This window comes from Neophocaena asiaeorientalis, unplaced genomic scaffold (genome assembly GCF_003031525.2).
Source record: "Neophocaena asiaeorientalis asiaeorientalis breed wild unplaced genomic scaffold, Neophocaena_asiaeorientalis_V1.1 scaffold225, whole genome shotgun sequence".
In the NCBI taxonomy this organism is placed as follows: domain Eukaryota; kingdom Metazoa; phylum Chordata; class Mammalia; order Artiodactyla; family Phocoenidae; genus Neophocaena; species Neophocaena asiaeorientalis.
Genome location: NW_020172364.1, coordinates 3,076,708 through 3,097,033, shown reverse-complemented (window position 1 = coordinate 3,097,033; position 20,326 = coordinate 3,076,708). Strand labels below are relative to the sequence as shown.

Here is a 20,326-nt window from a genome sequence, read left to right as displayed (position 1 = left end):
AGACAGGATAGCAGAACCTCTGGGAAGGATGGTGCAGAGCCTGGAGCGCGGTGGAAGGGAGGAGAGACTTGCACCTCCTCCAGGGCTTCTACGGTGCTTCTGGGAAATATAGTTCTTTGCCGCGAATCGAGCCTCGGGCTCCTGGAATGGGGACTACAATTCCCTTCAGTCTTGGGAATTCTTTGTGCAGCACGCCTGCGCAGTCTGGCGGCCAATGCCGCTATAAAGGCTTGTTTTGCTCCGGGGCTGATGCTCGGGAGCGTGGTCGAGTGGCCGACGCGGTCGTTTTGGAGCTGGGGCACTGGTAGGTAGCGGCGATCGCCGTACCCCTTCCTTCTCCCTCGGGTTGTCGCGGGGACTATCTCCCGTGTGTTTCGTCCGGAGGTGGGGGACTGTGATCGAGGATGCAAGCAGGTCGGGGGGAGCCGGAGACCTGAGAAACGGGGCCAGGCTTCCCTCTAGTCTCCTGCCGCCGCCTCCTCCTCGGGACTTGACCCCTGAGGGCCGGTGGTGAGGTGGTGAGGTCCTGGCGTCGGAAGGCAGGTAGGGTGGGATGAGTGATCGGGGTTGCCGGCCACATTCCCGGATAACGCCGCCAGGGGGTGCTGCGCCCGCGGCCCGTGGGTGTGGGTAGCTATCGCCTCTGCGGGCCCGAACTGGCCGCGGGAACGCCCTAGGGCCCCGGCATCCCAGGCGAAGCTGGCCTGAGAGAAGCCCCCATGCTCAAGGTTGTAGGGAGGCGGCTTGGGGCACCCCCGCTCAATCCCCACAGAGGAGACTGAGCTGCCAGCAACCTCAGAAGCCAACCTCTCGTTTTGGCGAATGGGTAGAGGGAGGTTCGTGACAGAAGCACGCACAGCAAACACTTGGCAGAGTCCGGAATGGAATCTAGATCTCTTGACTGTCATTAGTGCCCTTTGCCCTTCCGCCACACAGAGCTGCATGGTGCTTTGTATTTAAAACATAGGGGTCGTTTGGTTTCTGCACGGACGTGGGGAGGTAGGAGGCAGATGGGCGCAGGAAAGACTGGCAAAGTTTCAGGAGGTTTTGAAGGAGAAGATGAATAGGTCATTCTGGGGTCTCCAGCGTGAGTAAGTGAAATGTGCAGAAGGCTGGGGCACAGCAAGTGGATATCAAGGGGGTGGTAAATACATATCCTTGTAGCTTCAGGTCTTTTTGTGTAGCTGCAGGGCTTGGAACCAGATTCCTGAGGTGTTGGAAACCTAAGGAATGTTGTAATGAAGGCAATTTGGACACACCAGTCTGGCTACTTACAGTCCTTGTAATCCTGTGCAGCCCCCTCCCCCCCATGCAGTTTCAACTGCATCATCGTGCAGGAGAACGTCTACACTTTTATCACTGGAAAGAGAGTTTTGGTTAAAAAAAAAAAGAAAAAAAGGCAGCTGACCAAGTGGCCTCTGCGCTGAGCACCTCTCTGGGTTCTCCCACTTAGAATATTCTGCTAGTGCCATCGTTCAGCTCTGACTCAAAAATAAAAATACCTTCCCTTTTCCCTCTCTTAATAGTTGGAGCAAGTTAGCATTTTAAAAAAGACTTTTAAACAACTTTAAGGGAGAACAGAAAGAAGAAAAGAGAGAAATACAAAAGGTATCCCTAAAAAGCCTAGCTAGTGATCTTTCCTTAACTGTTTTCTTCAGATTTGGGCCTTGTTTCCCAGACCCATTGGACTTCCTAGCTCTTGGCTGGCCTCCATGTGGTCTGCCCTGTCTTATATCCCTGATCCACAGAAGCTGGAATCCTCCTTCTGTTCAAGGCCAGGAGATACTAGCTTTGTCCCTGCACAAGGCTTGCCTACTTTCATAGCTGTGTCTCTTTCCCCAGGAAATTAAAGAAGCAGGAGTGTTAGAGGGAATGGGAAATTGCTCCCCACACCCTTCCAATATAGAATAACTTGGAATAAAGTGATTGAAAGAAACTGAGGTTACATGAATTCTTAGACAATTGAGATGATCTTTGTGTTCTTCCTGACATGGCATTTGGTATTGTGAGTTACAATACTTTGGCCTCTTCCCTTTCAAACTGCCTCCCCTCCACTTGCCTTTTTTCAAAATAGGACTAATCTTTTCTGCTTTCCAGATAATCAGCTAGTCTGGGGAACCTTTGGAGGGGAAGGTTGGACTTCAGTGATCCCTGTAAGAAGGATTATTCTGATCTGCAGCGGCATCCCGACATTGGGGACACTGGCAGATGCCAGGTCTGTTTATAGTTTAGGCTTGCTGAGGTCTCAGTGACATGATTGCTGTGTTCTTGGTTGTAAGCCGGTGCTCTTTATGGTGCAGTTTGTCATTGGACAAGGTGACTTTTTTCTTTGAAGATAAGTAACTTAGCAGTATCAACTCAGGGTACTTGAGCCAGACCCCTGAAAGGCAAGAAGTAAAGCTTTCTTTGTGCTGGAAATACGTCTCTGGAGGAGATTTAGTCCTTTTTATTTAGAGGATTTGTAAGTGTTCTCCTTTTTTTCTGATACCTTAAAAAATGAATTGTAGCTATCAGAATTATGTCCGTACTGTTGTACTTTTAAGTCTCAGTGATAGCTAGGAATTTATGGAATTCAAAAGGCAACACAGCTACACTTCTTTAATTTCTAGTGAGGCTGGTATGAAAATTGTTTTCCCAACTTGTACCTGGGAAGCTTTGAACCATGTTAGAGTGGGGGAAATGTTTTAGAGACGTATGCATGTGTTTTGTTTTTTCAGAAGTAACCAGAATTGATATCAGATATTGATTAGAGATAACCAGGCTAGCAAGGGTTTAGGACAGAGTTTCAGGTAGATAGGAGGTAAGACTTAGTAGGACAGGGTAGGGAATTTGTTTCTGTTATTGTTTTTTAATAACATCTTTGTTGAGATATTTTTGTATCATGAAATTCACCCCTTAAAGTATACAACCTGGTGTTTGGTTAGTATATTAACAGAATTGTGCAATCATCACTTCTATCTAATTTTAGAACACTTTCAGTAACACAAGGGGAATTTGTTTTTAAAGGTAAAGTGTAGTACTATTTTGTGTTTTAGCTATGTAACTTCACAGAGCTTTAAAAGCATCAGTTAACCCATTACTTAATTATAAAAATACAGAGATGGGATATATCATTGGTAGAATAAGTGTTTTATAAGTTTTCATTTAGTAAAATTTATCTGTTTTAAAATTATGGAATTTGTAATGCTTGGAACAAACTTAAATTGTTTCCAGAAAGTCTTTTTTTTTTTTTTTAAGACGTATATAAATGCTCTATACATTGTGATTGAACATAGTTGAAGGTGAAGAAGGCGGGTGTCTCTTTCACTGTGTTTATTTTTTTAATCTTTTTATTCCCCCCCCTTAGGGGTGGGAGGAGAGAATTCTTCTTGATTCTATCACACTGAATTTTTTTCTTGAAAAAATTAAAGGGTAATTGAAAGATTTTTGAAAATTTATTTTTATAGATATAATGACAGAAAACTTTAATGCTTTTGTCCTTTTTTTCCCTATTTTAGAGCACTTTCACTTATGATGAAGCACAATTTAGGAAATACCTGTCCTTGATGAATTTTTAATTTCAGAAATTCTCAAGTGGAACCAAGAGTCTGTGAGCCCTGGCACCTCCACTCAGAGAAGATGAAGGACATTGACATAAGAAAGGAGTATATCATCCCCAGCCCTGGTTATAGAAATGTGCGGGAGAGAACCAGCAATTCAGGGCAGCACCGAGACCGCGAGGACTCTAAGTACAAGAGAACTCAACCGGTCAGTACTGCCTTGCTTGAGTCCCTCTTCTTACCTGCTGCGGTGCTAGACCACACCTTCTCTCTTCACAAGATGCCTAATTTAAAATAAGTTTCTTTTTCTTTATTGACTTTAGGTCACTGTTAAGAATTTATGGTTATTTATGAAAGAGGAGAGGTTGGCTCTCAGCTTCTCACCTATTTTTCCCCTTGGGTTCTCCTCTAAAAAGGCTTTGCTTGAGAGAAGACAGTTTATGCCATGTGGGATAGGGGAAGGCCTGGGCAGGGAGCAGAGGGAATATGAACCATTAAACTTCATTCATGTATTTAAAATTGTTTTCGCCCTCTGCCTCTGTTGTCTGCCTTTAAAAGGGGACTCCTTTGGAGATTTTCATTCAGACTTCAGCGTGTACTTGGAACAATTCTAGATTGTTGGAGGATAATCAGTAAAATTTTCAAGTAAACCCATGAGTGTAAAGGAGCCTTTAGTTAATAACCTAATTTCCTCCAAGGGAAATAATGAATATACATTTTAACCTGGAAGAAATATCTTTATTCAGGGGAAAAAATTATACCTTTTCTTGAATTGCAGAAGTAACTGATAAGGAAGAACGGGGGTTGCTGGGTAGGAAGTTGAGGTTTGTGTTCATCTATTTGTTCCGTGAAAATTGGAGAAAGATATGGCTCTGCAGCTGACACTGGAGTTTCATTAGCCTGACATTACCTGTCCCTCTTTGCTACCTGAAAGCTGTTTCCTTATTAATCAACATTTTCTAACTGATGGTTGTTTTCTGTTTCTGCTGTATATTATACAGTGCTTTCCCATTCGAGCTTAACTTTGAGGAAACATAGATTCAAGGTAATCAGTATCAAATCCTTAAGGTGCCAGTTTTGTACCTTTTCTTTGTCCCTTTGTCCAAACCTTATGTTAATTAAACACATATCGGGTATCTTTTGAATGCTAGACACTGTTAGTATAGGACTTAAACTGGAAGAAGTCACAAAGGTAACACTGGAGCAGGGCTTTGAAGACTGATGAGGTGGGGATGCTTTCAAGCTGCTTAAGTCATCTGTGCCTTAGTGGTTTATGAATAAAATGGTATCAACGGTAGAACCTAACTCATGAGTTCCCTTGAGGATTAAGTGAGCTAATACATATAAAATGCTTAGAATGGTGCCTGCCACATAGCCTGTGCTCAAAAAGTGTTAGGTCTTAGAGCTAGTTGTCTAGAGCATAGGATGTATGTGAGAAAGCTCTGCACGCCATGCTAAGGAATCATTTACTGTTGGTGTTGGGGAACTATTGGAAGCTATTGAGAGGATTTTTTTCTTTTAACTTTTTTATTTTGAGATAATTGTAGATCCACATGCAGTTGTAAAAAATAATACGGAGAGATCCCATACATACTTTATCTAGCTTCCCCCAGTGGTAACTTCTTGCATGCTATAGTATAATATCACAACAGGATATTGATTGACATGGATACCATCCAGCCACCTTATTAAGACTTCACCAGTTTCACGTGCACTCATTTGTGTGTGTGTAGTCTATGCAATTTTTCCACGTGTAAATCTGTATGACCAGCACCCCAGTAGAGATACAAATCAGCTCCACCAAAAGAATCTCTCATGCTCCCTTTTAAGAGCCACAGCCACCTCCCTTGCCCTCTCCCCCAATCTTTTTTTTAAAAATAAATTTATTTATTTATTTATTTTTGGCTGTGTTGGGTCTTTGTTGCTGCGTGCGGGCTTTCTCCAGTTGCAGCGAGCAGGGGCCACTCTTTGTTGCAGTGTGCAGGCTTCTCATTGCTGTGGCTTCTCATTGCAGAGCACAGGCTCTAGGCATGCGGGCTTCAGTAGTTGTGGCACGCGGGCTTCAGTAGTTGTGGCTCGCAGGCTCTAGAGCGCAGGCTCAGTAGTTGTGCACAGGCTTAGTTGCTCCACGGCATGTGGGATCTTCCTGGACCAGGGCTCGAACCCATGTTCCCTGCATTGGCAGGTGGATTCTTAACCACTGCGCCACAAGGGAAGTCCCGGTCTCTCCCCCAATCTTTGGCAACCACTTATCTGTTCTCCATCTCTGTAATTTTGCCATTTTAAGAATGCTGTACAAATGGAATCATATAGTATGTAACCTTTTGACATTGGATTTTTTCACTCAGCCTAATTCCCTTGAGATCCAACTAATTTGTTGTGTGTATCAATAGTTCTTTCCTTTTAATTGTAATTTTCCATGTTATAGATAGACCACAGTTTCTTTAACCATTCGTCTGTTGAAGGACATTTGGGTTATTTCTAGTTTGTAGCTATTACAAAAAAAGCTGCTCTGAACCATTTGTGTATAGGATATTGTGTGAATAAAATTTCCATTTCTCTGGGTAAATTCCCAGGAATGTAATTGCTGGGTCATATGGTAAGTGCATGTTTAGTTTTATCAGAAACTTCAATACTCTTTTCCAGAGTGACTGTATAATTTTACATTCCCACCAGCAATGTATGAGTGATCCAGTTTCTCTGCATTCTTGCCAATATTTGGTGTTATTAATTTTATTTTAGCCATTCTGATAGGTATGTCTGATATCTCATTGTAGTTTTAAGTTGCATTACATAATGGCTAATGCAGTTGAGCTGAGATTTTTAAGACTTGATTTTTATCTTAGGAAGATTAGTTTTGAGACAGTGTAGGAAAAACCTGTATAAGAGAAAGAGAGAGACAAAATGCAGGGAGCAATCTGGAGGCTTCTGTGCCAGCCCATGTGAAAGAGGCCAGGGGTCTGTGTCCAAGAATAATAGTGAGGATGGAGGAGAGGGGAGAGATTTCGGGGCATCTCTGGAAGGGGAGGGAAACATTGGGGTGCCTGGGATTCACGGTAAGGATTTAAAACTATTGGTGGACACATGGGAAAAGAAGGAAGGAGAGGAGGTAAGAATGAGTTTGCTTTTAAACATGTGGAATTTGAAGTGCATCCACATGAGATGATTAGTAGATAATTAGAGCATAGGCAAGGAGTAGAGCAGGCACAAGTTTTGGAGTCATTAGTGCATCCACGTAGATGAAGCCTTAGGAGTGAGCAAGCTTGCCCATGGGTAGTTTGTAGAGCAGGAAGAGATGGAACCTGGGAAGGTAGTGTGTGGCCCTGTGAAATTTCTGGCGACAGAGACCCTGTCCAGTTGGTTAGAGCAGAACTGACATTAGGGTGTGCAGTGGGAGCAGCAAACTTCCTCTGTGGGTGGAGAAGAACTGGAAAAGGAGTCACTGTTGTGCCTTTTGTCCCCTAAATTATTAAGTCAGGCACCAGACAGCAAGTTTCCTTTGTGTAGCTGAGCCTCATCTTGAAGAAACAGGAGGCTGATACCAACCACTTTTATAAAATCTGAGCAGTCCACATGAGTTTCATTTTCATTATCCTTTGATGTTTCCTAAACTTTTACATTTGAGTACTGTTTTCCTGTTTTTTACCATATCCTGTACCCTCTGAACTTTTTTTTTTTTACTTAAACTATTTCTTTTAGATTTTTTTTTTTTTGATGTGGGCCATTTTAAAGTCTTTATTGAATTTGTTACAATATTGCTTCTGTTCTATGTTTCGGGTTTTTGGCCGCGAGGCATGTGGGATCTTAGCTCCCCAACCAGGGATCGAACCTGCACGGCCTGCATTGGAAGGCGAAGTCCTAACCACTGGACCGCCAGGAAAGTCCTTAATTCTTTTAATGTACTGGCTTTTTTTGCTCAGCCTTGACCTAAGCAGTAGAATTACAGGTTTATGCAACCTATTTTTTACACGTTAAAAGGAATGTGTAAATATCAAGTGTTTTTAAAAGTTCATATACCACCTAGAATCTTCTTGCGTATTACCTGTCAAAATCCAGAATCTTAGATATAAATATATCTTGAACTTGTCTCATATAACAGTTTGCTAATAGAGGAAATCAGCAAGATGACAAATTTCTGGTTCAGCGATTACAAATGGGTAATTTAAGTATTTGGGAAGTAGAATGGCTGTATAAGCATACCGTTTTAAGAATGTAAGTAGAGGGTCTTCCCTGGTGGCACAGTAGTTAAGAATCCGCCTGCCAATGCAGGGGACATGGGTTCAAGCCCTGGTCTGGGAAGATCCCACATGCTGTGGAGCAACTAAGCCCGTGCGCCACAACTACTGAGCCTGTCCTCTAGAGCCCGTGAGCCACAACTACTGAGCCCGCATGCCACAACTACTGAAGCCCGGGTGCCTAGAGCCCGTGCTCCACAACAAGAGAAGCCACCGCAGTGAGAAGCCTGCGCACCACAATGAAAAGTAGCCCGCACTCACCACAACTAGAGAAAGCCTGCACACAGCAATGAAGACCCAATGCAGCCAAAAATAAAATAAAAATTAATTAATTAATTAAAAAAAAGGAATGTAAGTAGATAATTGGGTAGAGATTACAGTTTCGTGTCTCTTGATCATAACCATTGTTTCCATATTAGTTGTTAGAGATGAAATCTGGGATGGGACCTCCCAGATGCCAGGCATGTCTATTATCCATCAGAAATAAAAAAACAGTACCTCCCGAAGTAACAAAAGATAAGGATACATCATCTGTGGCTCTTCATTGGAAAACAAGGTTTTATTCACCACCATTAGCCTTCAATAGGTCCAGTTAACATGGACACATGAAACTGTCAAACAGAAGTCAGAAGCAAAGCATCAGGGATTAAATCCTCATTTTAAACAGGCGGGTGATTTTTTTTTCTCTCAAGCTGTAAGCAAAGTTGCAGAGTACACAGTTTGCCTGTTTCTTAATATTGTGACCAAATCTTTTGGAATACTCTTTGGGAAAATTGCTCTAATCATTCACGTTTCAGATATTTGTATCACATCTGCTTAGAGCTAATTAAGTTAAAAATAACGCATTTTCACACCTCCCCTTTGTTCAGGACTATTGAGTTAAAGCTTATGGCCACACACAACTTGATGATTTGCAGACATCCTTTAATCTTGAAGTGCTAATAGGGGTGCCTTCTGTTGCTGTTAGTTCCTTGAGCCTAAGTACTAATCTTGGCTGGCGTTAGGCTGGCATTATTTCAACTAACAAAGATTTATGTCCAGACCACTCCTTAACACTGTTCCTGTGTCTGAGGCATGACTCTCCAAGCACAGCTCCTTTTCTTATAACTGCATTCAGATATGCACATGTCGATCACGTAACTCCACCAAGTCTGGTTGGTTTGTGTTTTTTTTTTTTAATTGAGGTATAGCTGTTTTACGATGTTGTATTAGTTGCTACTGTACAGTGAAGTGGAGTTCCATGTGCTATACAGCAGGTTCTTATTAGTTACCTATTTTATATATATTAGTGTGTATATGTCAATCCCAATCTCCCAATTCATCCCCCTGCCCCCGGCTTGGTTTGTTTTAAGATGTGATGTTTATTCACTTTTTTAATTCAGCAAACATTTGAGCATTCTCCAAGATGCACGCACAGCCCTGAATGAAGTGTTCTGGTGAACGTGAAGATAAATTAGTGCTGGGCCTGCCTGCCCTCCGTAGCTTAAACTCATAGGCATGTACGTAGATTACTGTAATTTAGATGCTTTGGAGATTAACAAGGAGAGAGTGCTTCAGTCTTTGAGGTCAAGGAAGACTTCAGCAGGAGGTAGCATTTGGTTGGAGACTTAGAGGAATAGTTAGAATTCAGAGAAATAAGAACATGCCTGGTAGAAGAAAGAGCTGTGGGTAGGACCAACTAGGTGCTGTTGGCTTTGAACGTGAAGTGTGAAGTCATATATGTAGAAGGATAGGTCAGTGAGTTTCAGATGATGTGTTCTTGAATAAGAGGCCAAGGAGTTTGGATTTTAGTTGCTTTAAATTAAAACTTAAGCAAAAGCAAGACAAAGCTATTTGACGCTTTTATAAGTTTTTTTATTGTGGTGGTTGTTTGTTTTCTCAGTGTGCTCAGGCTAAAGCCAAAGGTGACTTGTTTTTCCCTAGCATGTGTGATCTAGGAAAGGAGGAAAGATGGAAAATAAGCAGGGCTTCCCTGGTGGTGCAGTGGTTAAGAATCCGTCTGCCAATGCAGGGGACATGGGTTTGAGCCCTGATCAGGGAACACCCCACATGTTGTGGAGCAACTAAGCCCATGCACCACAACTGCTGAGCCTGCGCTCTAGGGCCCGCGAGCCACAACTACTGAGCCCACATGCCACAACTACCGAAGCCCGCGCACCTAGAGCCCATGTGCCGCAACAACAGAAGCCACTGCAATGAGAAGCCTGCACATGCAACAAGGAGTAGCCCCCGCTCGCCGCAACTAGAGAAAGCCTGCGTGCAGCAACGAAGAACCAATGCAGCCAAAAATAAATAAATTAAAAAAAAAAAAAGAAGTGTACCACTGGTGGAATTTGCTTTCTACCAAGTTAGAATATTCTGCTTCTAGGCAAAGTAGCAAAGCAAGTATTTGCAAAGTCCAGTGACCTTCACTTAGTGTCTCCTTTAGTTCCTTGTTCGGCTGACACTGTAGCCCTGGTTGGAGTGTTCATAATTAGTGAGTGGAAATATTTGGGTGAATTGAAGTTACATGCTAGAGACAAAGATGTGGGTGTAATCTCTTACCAAGAAATATGATTCTAAGATATATACTATGAAAGAATTATGGTCTCATTATAGAAAATGTGCAAATTGTAGAAGATTATAGAAAAAATAAATCACCCTTAACCCCTCTACCTAGAGACAACTATTGTTACCATAAAATAGTTTTGTCTAGTACATTATACTTTTAGAGAATTTAACTCTGAAAGCTTTTCTTTATGGACTAAGGGTATGTGAATTTTTCCATGCTCTTGTGTTTTCAGTGTCAAAAGTATTACCTGTGAGTCTCTTTGCTGTTAGGAAGGAAAGCAGGGTGAAGGAGATTAGTATTTGCAGTCTCTGCATTATTTTTCTCTTGAATGCTACTCAGTGACTCAGCACATTTTCTGGACAGTTAGTAATAGGATGCGTAAGAACACCTGCCTTTTTTTTTTTTTTCTTTTCCCTGAAGGCATCTATAAAGCTTTATAAATCTTAGTACGGTATGATACGGTGTCTGGCCTGGTGCCAGATGTTGGTCTCCAATAGCAGCCCAGAGCTCTCTGATAGAGATGACAACAGTGCTGCCATTGGTGCAGAGCCCAGGTGGCTTTCCTGTGTGGTGACTGAGTCTACCACGTGGGTCTCCTAAGATTGGCCTGCTGCCTTGATCATGAGCTCTCTTATGCCATCTGCAGCAGGACTGCTGCTTCTTTCCTAGGAAATGCTGCTTAAGGGAAATAAATATAGCTTGTTGGCATGAGTTAAAGGAGCTTTCTGTCAAAAGGGAATAAAAGTATTGGAACTAGCTTTTTGTTTTTTAAGCAGTTTTAAATACCCAAACCTTTATTTTGTTAAGATCTATAACTTGGAAGTTACAAATGGTTAATGAGAACTTTCTCAGTGAAACTTTGGTTTTGCTTTGAGGTAGCCTTTTGCTAATGCTTTTTTTTTTTTTAACATCTTTATTGGGGTACAATTGCTTTACAATGGTGTGTTAGTTTCTGCTCTATAACAAAGTGAATCAGTTATATATATACATATGTTCCCATAACTAATGCTTTTTTGAATGTCTCACCATTCTGTGCCTCCCTCTCTCTTAATCAAAAATAAAAAGGTCAGTGCTGGAAACAGGAAACAAAGCCTCCGGAAGTCTTTGCAGTGGTTGAACCTGTCCGTAGAATTAAGCTTATTAAGTCTATTCCTTCCCTCCTTACCCCCCTTTTAGGGAGTTAACCTATTTAGATAATTAATTAGATGTTACATATGTTTTAATCATTTAAGATTATTTTCTGAATTAGCTGTTCAAAGAATCAACTTATCTGTTATTAAATACCAGATGAAAACTTCTGTTTACTAAAGCAGATGTGGTGTTGAGCAGTCACTTAGCTTCCTTAAATGTTGTATTCTCACAGTGGAAAAATAGCCAGACTGCCCAAATCTTCACCTTTGCCTTTGCTTCCCACCATTGTCAGCGGTTCCAGTCTGCTCTGCGGTACAGGAGTCACATGTTGGACCCACTAATGTCTTATTCTAGGCATTTAACATGGGCTCACATGGTACTTACTGTTCCCTGAAGGGAGTTTCATTTACAAATTATATTTTGGCTTTTTTAAGCTAAAGCCTGAAAATCTTGAAGGGATTTTGTCAAATGCAAATGACCAGCATCCTACCATCTACATCAGTGGTTCTCAGTTCAGGCTGCGTATTAAAATCACTTGAAGAGCGTTAAAAAAAGATACCAATGTTCCAGACCAATTAAACCAGTCTCTGGGGTCAGGCTCAGGCATCCATGTTGTTTAAAAGCTGCCCTGGTGATCCTAATGTGTCAGCAGCACTGAGAACCTCTGCCTTAGATCTCATGGAATAAAGTCTCTTCTGTCCCCTCAACCAGTGGGGCTCCAAGTGTTTCCCATGTCTTTTTTTCCCTTCTGTGATTTATTTTCAGTTTAGTCCTTTGAAACCTTATCATTATAATAACAAAGTTAATCTCACACCCCAGTGTAATAGGACCTTTAGAAAAGTTCCTTGGAATTTAGCTTATGAAACAATTGAAAGCCCTCAAATTTCTCCGGATTCTGGGGCAATGCTAGATTATGAGCTGCGGAAAAATACCTGTTTCACCGTGATGGTGGTAAGTTATATCCATTGGTTTTACACTTGTGAATTGTAATAGCTTATCCTCAGCATGAGGGTAATACAGCCTAGTTACAGATTAGTGAGCTGGGGTACAAGTTAATTCATAGCTGCTGAGCAATAGGGCTGAAGTTAGCAGGTTCCCTGACTTTGAATGAATAGTGAGCCCTTTCTATTATATTCTGCTTCCTTCCTGGGAAGATTACGTTCTAGAATTTCGCTGTCCCTTGACTGAAGTGACTGCTGTTTGGAAGTTCTTAAGGGAAATGCTAGAGCCGGTCAGAATCATGTTAATAACCCATTGGAATAAGGAAGTGCTGAGAATTGGGAGGGGAAATGTCCTTCGTAGTGTTAACTTGTTGGGGAGAGGGAGAATTGGGGATGCCTGGAGTCAGCTGTTCCTGGGAGGGTATCAGCTTTTTCATTTCTTTTTTAATTTTAAAGAAAATTTAACTTATTTAATTGTTAACATTTTGAGTCTCTTGAAAACTGTATTTGACAGTGTGACAGTTCCTCTTAAAAGTTTGTCTTTCTAAATGTTTGCCGTAAAGGCAGCTGTGGGGCTGGGACACCTGCAGAAAAGCTTTTACTTGGGCCAGAAGGGTTTATGAGAAGAGGCTACCCACTCTGTATTTGTGTTAAGACCTTGTGAATTAAGGAGAGAGTAGGAAGAATACGCTGTAGAGTCTGAGGCCTGTCCGTTCTGATTGTGCCCCAAGTGCGGCTTTCCTTGTGGGACGGGCCAGATGGGAATATTGCAGCCTTTAATACCCTTGGAAGCTGAGAGGTGCCTCTGGTTGATTCCTCAGCCTCCAGGCTTAGCAAGGCTACCCTGCTGTTGTCCTGCTGTTGGGAAAGGATTGTTTAGCCTGGGGAATGATTGCTGGCCCCTGGTATCTTGTCCCAGGGGCCTCCACGCAGGGGGAAGCCTGTGGTTGCCTTGTCAGCAGACATTCCGCTCTGGCAGCCTGTTAAAATGAGATGGGACAAACTAGATAAGCGGAAGCCATGCGGTGTGATAGTGAGAGCTAATTATCCCAGCCCTGGGGATGGTCTTAGTGCACAGAGGATGGAGGGCTCTTGTGCAAACCTCTCTGTTTGCTTATGGATCAAAGTTCCTTGTTTCCCTCACGGATGGGCAGGTAAATGACTCTGTGTTTCCCTGACCTTTGTTTGAACCGTGGCAGAATCTAAATTTCATTGTCCCCTTTTAGTTCCCCACTGTCCCTGCCCTGCTCCACCCCATCACCTTGGTAGGGAAAAAAAATGCTCACGTCTCCTAGCCACAGTCCTCAGGAAGATACAAATGGCAGAAGCATTTCCTTGTTTAATGTTTTCTCAACTCCTGGATCAAGCAGTATTTTTCCCTTTGGGATGAATCAACTGCTGCGGACACCTTCTGTGGCTGCAACATCTGGCCATGGAGAGACCTGCATGTGCCCCTGCAGACCTGCATGTGTCTGCAGTGCCCCTTAAGAGAAGTAAAGAGAAATGAGTGCCCTCATCTCGTCTCAGGAGAAGCCTTAAAAAGTTACTTCTAAAATTGATTTAAAGCATTGTAACGTAAAAAACAAATAGGACTCATAAAACACATTCCCCTAGATCATCATACATCGAGTACTAGCCGTGTTAGCTGTTTAGCTATCTGGGGCTACCTTAGCACTACTGACATTTGGGGGCCAGATAATTCTTTGTTGTGGGGGCCTGTTCCGTGCATGGTAGGATGTTCAGCAGCATCCCTGGCCTCTACCCACTGAATGCACAGTTGTGACAACCAAAAATGTCTGCAAACATTGCCAAATGTCCCCTGGGCAAGCAAAATCACCCTCAATTGAAAACTACTGGACTATGCGATCCAATACTGTAGCCACCAGCCACATGTAGCTATTGGACATTTGAAATGTGGCATGTCCGAATTGAGATGTTCTGTATATATAAAACACACACCAGGGCTTCCCTCATGGCACAGTGGTTAAGAATCCACCTGCCAATGCAGGGGACACGGATTCGAGCCCTGGTCTGGGAAGATACCATATGTTGTGGAGCAACTAAGCCCGTGCGCCACAACTAATAGCCTGCACTCTAGAGCCCGCGAGCCACAACTACTGAGCCTGCATGCCACAACTACTGAAGCCCACGTGCCTAGAGCCCATGCTCCGCATCAAGAGAAGCTACCGCAATGAGAAGCCCGCGCACCGCAATGAAGCGTAGCCCCCTCTCGCTGCAACTAGAGAAATCCCGTGCACAGCAACAAAGACCCAACACAGCCAAAAATAGATAAAGTAAATTAATTTTTAAAAAACCTAATAAAAAAACACACACCAGACTTCAAAGACTTAGAACCAAAAAAAGAATATAAAATATCTCATTAATAATTTTTATTGATTACATGTTTAAAAGATAGTATTTTGTATATATTGGGTTAAATAATGTATATTATTATAATTAATTTCTCCTGTTTCTTTTTACTTTTTAAATGTGGCTACTAGAAACATTTAAATTACATTTGTGGCTTGTATTTTATTTCTGTTAAGCAGCACTGCACTGGAGTGTTGCTCTGCTGTAGTTTAGCTATTAATCTTCTATTAGGCATTTAGTTCCCAGTAAACCATTGGGTTTAAATGATTTTTTTTTGTTTGGAAAATTTTCCTTCCTATAATAATACTATGGAGACAAAGCATATGTAAAGTGTTACATATGACCAGTTTGTTCCCCTGAGTACCTGCCAGTGACATTAAAAATTGGGTCAAGGTTCAGATGATATGTGGTTGTCTTACATTTCCCTCCTTCTCTGGTTGGATTTTATCTCTATTTCTATTAAGGTATATATAGTTGTATCTTAAAATTTAATTTCTTGATTGGTAACATTGAATTCAGAAGCTGAGAGAAGCTTCTGAACCAATTTAGTCGATTATTCTGGATTTTGACCTTTTATAAATACTAGAATGTAACCTGCATTAAGGCAGTGATTTCGAGGTGCAAGTCTGTTTTTTCACTCCTGTGTCCCCAGCACCCAGAGCTTTGCCTGGCATGTAGTCCCCTCAATAAATACTTGCTGAATGAATGGATAAAACATGTTTTTCAGTAAAAGCTGACTGTTCAAAATATATTATTATATTAGTTACCTGGTCACTCCTTTAGCTGTATTCCCCTTCCCCTTAATGCTAATTTCATTATGCAAAAAGTTTTCCTTTTTATATTTTAAGCCATCCATCTTGCCTTTGATAAGTTTCAGGCTTTTGGGGGAAATGGAGACTATTTCCTTTCCCTAGGTGGCTAAATATGCTGTTTAATTCTCTTCTGTTTATTTCATCATTTTAATGTAACTTTTGGGGTTAATTCCAGATGGATTAATGTATGGTGTGAAACCTGGATCTCAGATCTCAGTTCATCTCCAATCTGTTTGTATTTGTCCCAATGATATTCGCTGAATTGTATTTCCCTACCGTGTTATATTATTTATGCATTCATATAGTAAGCCCATATAGCTTAGATATATTAAGTCATTTTTCTTGGTTCATTTCTTTTTTTTTTTTGCGGTGTGTGGGCCTCTCACTGTTGTGGCCTCTCCTGTTGTGGAGCACAGGCTCTGGATGCGCAGGCTCAGCGGCCATGGCGCATGGGCCCAGTCGCTCTGCAGCATGTGGGATCTTCCCGGACCGGGGCACGAACCCGTGTCCCCTGGGTCAGCAGGCGGACTCTCAACCACTGCACCACCAGGGAAGCCCCATTTCTATTTTTAATCCGCTCAATCTTAGAATGTTGATAACTCACATTACAGAATGTTAATATGGTAGGTTAAATTCGTTTTTACTTTAGATAGACATTTTTCCCCCTGGCTTGCTTGGCCAGGTATGCTTTTCTGGGAAGCTTAGAAAGAAAGAGAAGTTAGGCGTCCAACCAAACAGTTACAAGTATAAGACATCTATGCAGTTACTGGCAGGGTAGTATAAAGATGCTTTTATTTTATTTTAAAATATCAGTCCATAATGTATTCATCATTTAGCATCTACTCATCTTTGGTTGAAAAACAACCAGGAAGTGGAGTTTTGCAATTAAGTAAAATCGTTTATTTACATTCTAGTGTCCTAATCATGTACTTGTGCCTTTGACTGTGGAAATTACCATTTGCTTATAATGAGGTTAGTTAGGAGAGTCATAGTTTATTTTAATCTGATACTCACCCTGGGGAAGAGAAGAGAGCTGGCTGTCTATAAAGACATATCTGAGGTCATCTTGTACAGTGATGAGTTATTTGCTTGTTTTTTCTTGGAATGGCACATAGCATAGTGATTAAGAGCCTCAACTCTGGAGCCTGGATTCGATCTCTGCTTTTAAAGATCTCTTCAAATCTTTGCTGCTACTTCACAGTTTCCTCAGATGTAAAACAGGGGAAATAAGAGTATCTACCTCATAGGGTAGTTATGAGAATTACAAGAGTTAGTATCTGTAAAACATTTAAAACAATGCCTGGCACATAGTAAATGCTATGTTGGTTTGTTATTAGTTCATTTGCCCAAATTTTCCCATCACCTTCAAGTAAGCAGTTTGCCTTTACAGATACATGCTAGTCATGAGATCGGGCTATAAACAAAGAAGATTGCCCTAACTTCCTCTGTTTCTTGCTAATGTCCCAGAGTAGGTGAGATAGAGGCAGGCTCAGGTCAACAAAATAGAACTGAAAGTACTAAAACTAAGAGCAGTTCTCTTTTGCAATAATACTGGAGTACATATCTTATAATAAGGTTAATTAAACAAACTGGATGGATGTCTAGTTGCTTGGAGCTACACTCTTTAATCCTGTAATCCCACTGATGGAATTTATCCTAAATAATCCAGAAAGAGAAAAATAAACTGTAATTGTTTATTATACAATTAATAATAAGCAAAAGAGCAGAGAAATTAAACAGAAGTGGATCGGTTAAGAAGATTTCTTAGTGGTATGTCATGCAGTTTTACATGATAATAATGCAGATTGTGGGGCAACATGGAGATATTCTGGTTGCCATTTGAATAATAGGCTCTGTACTGTGCCAGGGGCAGGGGGTGCAAACAAGAGTTAGTCAGCCTGCCCTCCAGGAGTTCTTAGTAGAAGCATCCTATTGCAGTGGCACAGTGCAGGGAAGACATAGGAGGGGGGAAATAAATTCCCTAATCTTGAAAGAGTCAGGGAACGCTAAAGGAAAGAGGAATAGTTAAGATAGGCTGTATGATTTATCAGATGGATAAATTGGTGTATAGTTAATATATATTAAATGTTTGTTATATACCCAATACTTTGCTAAGCACTTTTCATTATCCCATTAATTCCTCTCAACACTTTGTGGTAGGTGCATGTACCATTGTAAAAATGAGGAAATTGAAGCTTAAAGTGGCTAGGTAGCATGCGGAAAGTTGGTGGCAGAATCAGCCTGTGAGCCCATGTCTGTCTTCTGAAATCCATGTGCAAAACCATTATACTTCACAATGGCCTCCAACTATGGGAAAATTCTGCCTAAGGAGTATGAATACTTTAAGACCGTAGAGAACATAGTCTTATTGGAGTAAGGGGATTTTCTCTTGATTTTCTTGATTGTGTTATTTTATCATTCAAGAGCTAAACACTTGTTGCTTACTGTTTTGAGAGTCGTGTCACTGAAGGAGCCTAGGTGCAAATATGGAGCAGGACTGTTTCAAAACAGAGCATCCTGCATGAATCTTCTTATCTCCATCAGATATTTCACTGTCCTTATATGGGCAGTGAGTAAGATATGACAGCAAGATTGACAGTTTGGGAAGCAGTTTAGGAAAGAATAGCAAAAAATATGATGAGACTTGGAAAGTGGGTTGCTTAGAATGGCAACTTTTGATTGTCTTAGATCAACAATATAGACTTCTCCATACCTTTACTGTGGTCATTCCTACTCCATGTTTTATTATTCTATGAAAATTTGAGAATTAGTTCAACCACTTTTTCAACCACTTTTATGGGAGTTTTTCTTTGTCAGAATAAAATTATACTGGGTGCCTTGTTCTAAAATCAAAAATATTGCAAGAGTCCTCAGTCTCTGATATGTTACAGGCATTTGATAATGCTTGTATAGTACTCATGATATGCCTTTGGGAATGAAACCTTGCCTGCCTGCTCTCATCTGAGTCTTTTTAGAGAGCCTTTGAATTTGGCATTCTCCAATAAGGGAAGTAACTTACTACCAGGAGGTGGTGGAACATGACATCATGTATATAGTCAAAGGAACAAAACTCATGCAATAAGAGGATTTTGTTTGTTGTCAACCATTCACTTTTCTATTCGTAGGTTTTGATGAAAATTGTAACTAGGCATTTTAGAGATGAATAAAATGAAATTAGTGTACTACAAAGATAGAAATTAGAATATTTTTTATTCCCAGCATCTGGGACTGTCTTGTACATAGGTGCTCAGTAAGTTATTTGTTGAAAGAATAAATGAAGATGTGAAGATTTTAGTTTTCTCTTAATGCTACTGTGTCATTCTTATGTGAGAATACTAATGGATGGCATACCAAGTTTTCCTTCTCTGATGCCGTAACATCAAAAGATGTTTATAAAACTCTCCTCAATCTTGAACTTGGTTCTCCTGGAAAGGCAAAAGAACTGGAATGGCTAAACCAATTTTGTAAAGGACGAATAAAGTTGGAGATATCACACTATGCTATTTTAAGACTTACTAAATAGCTACAGTAATCAAGTTAATGGTATCAGTGAAGGGATAGACAAATAGGTCAATGGAATAGAGTCCTGAAATCGACCCATACAAGTATGGCCAACTCATTTTTACATAGGTGCAAAAGCAACTTAATGGAGAGATGAATCTTCAACAAATGGTGTTGGAACATTGGACAGCTATAGTCAAAAAAATGAGCCTTTGCCTAAATTTTATACCTTATATAAAAATTAATCAAAAAATTAATCAGGATGGATCACAGATCAAAATTTAAAACTATAAAACTTTTAGAAAAAAACGTAGAAAATATTCAAGACCTGGGGTTAGAGCTAAGAGTTCTTAGACATGACACTAAATGCCCAATCCTTAAAAAAATCAACAAACTAAACTTGATCAAAATATAAAACTTTTGCTCCGTGAAATGACCCTATTAAGAGAGAAAATACTTTCAAATCATCTGACAAGGGACTTGAATCCATAATAGATAAAGAACTCTCTAAATGCAACACTAAGAATAACAATCCATTTAGAAAATGGGCAAAAGACTTAAACAGACACTTCACCCAAAAGGATATATGAGTGGCAAATAAGAATAGGAAAAGATGTTAAACGTCATTAACCATTAGGGTAGTGAAATTAAAATCATGATGAAACACTAAACCACACCTGTTCAGGTGGCTAATATAAAAAATAATGACAATACCAGGCAGTGACGAGTACGTGGAGAAACTGGATCTCTCATAGATTGCTGGTGGGAATCTGAAATGAGACTGTGACAAAGTAATTTCAGTGACAACTAATGTTTGAATCATAAGTAATGTCAAGTCACTTTATATAGTTCTCACGCTATCAAAACTTGAAATAAGAAGTGGGGTCCCCATTCCCTTACAGATTTGTAGTTTATATATTTTCTGAGCTTAAATTACAGTTCTAGCAGTGTGTTTCAGAACCTCAGTGAAGTACAAAGGAAATTTCCATATTTCAAGATCCATTCATTTTATTTTATTTAATTTTTAAATTTTTAAAAATTGAGGTCTGGGGCTTCCCTGGTGGCACAGTGGTTGAGAGTCCGCCTGCCGATGCAGGGGATGCGGGTTCGTGGCCCAGGCTAGGAGGATCCCACATGCCGTGGAGCGGCTGGGCCCGTGAGCCATGGCTGCTGAGCCTGCACGTCCGGAGCCTGTGCTCCTCAACGGGAGAGGCCACAACAGTGAGAGGCCCGCGTAAAGCAAAAA

General features: G+C 41.0%; 1 protein-coding gene across 8 annotated transcripts in view; it reads left to right on the top strand.

The window, feature by feature from the left end:
- The first annotated feature begins 207 nt into the window (after positions 1-207).
- Positions 208-20,326, top strand: part of ABCC5 (ATP binding cassette subfamily C member 5) — an 88,404-nt gene continuing 68,285 nt past the window's right edge. For 7 of the 8 annotated variants that reach the window (XR_003006234.1, XR_003006242.1, XM_024767647.1 and 4 more), the window contains exons 1-2: positions 208-304; positions 3,564-3,747. Coding sequence is in view for 6 of the 8 variants with exons in the window: in XM_024767647.1 (XP_024623415.1) it covers positions 3,619-3,747 (129 nt within the window). In the remaining 2 variants the exon portion in view is untranslated. Of the gene's footprint in view, positions 305-2,145; positions 2,216-3,563; positions 3,748-20,326 lie in introns of those variants that run through there. The other variant, XM_024767655.1, reaches the window with a different exon arrangement.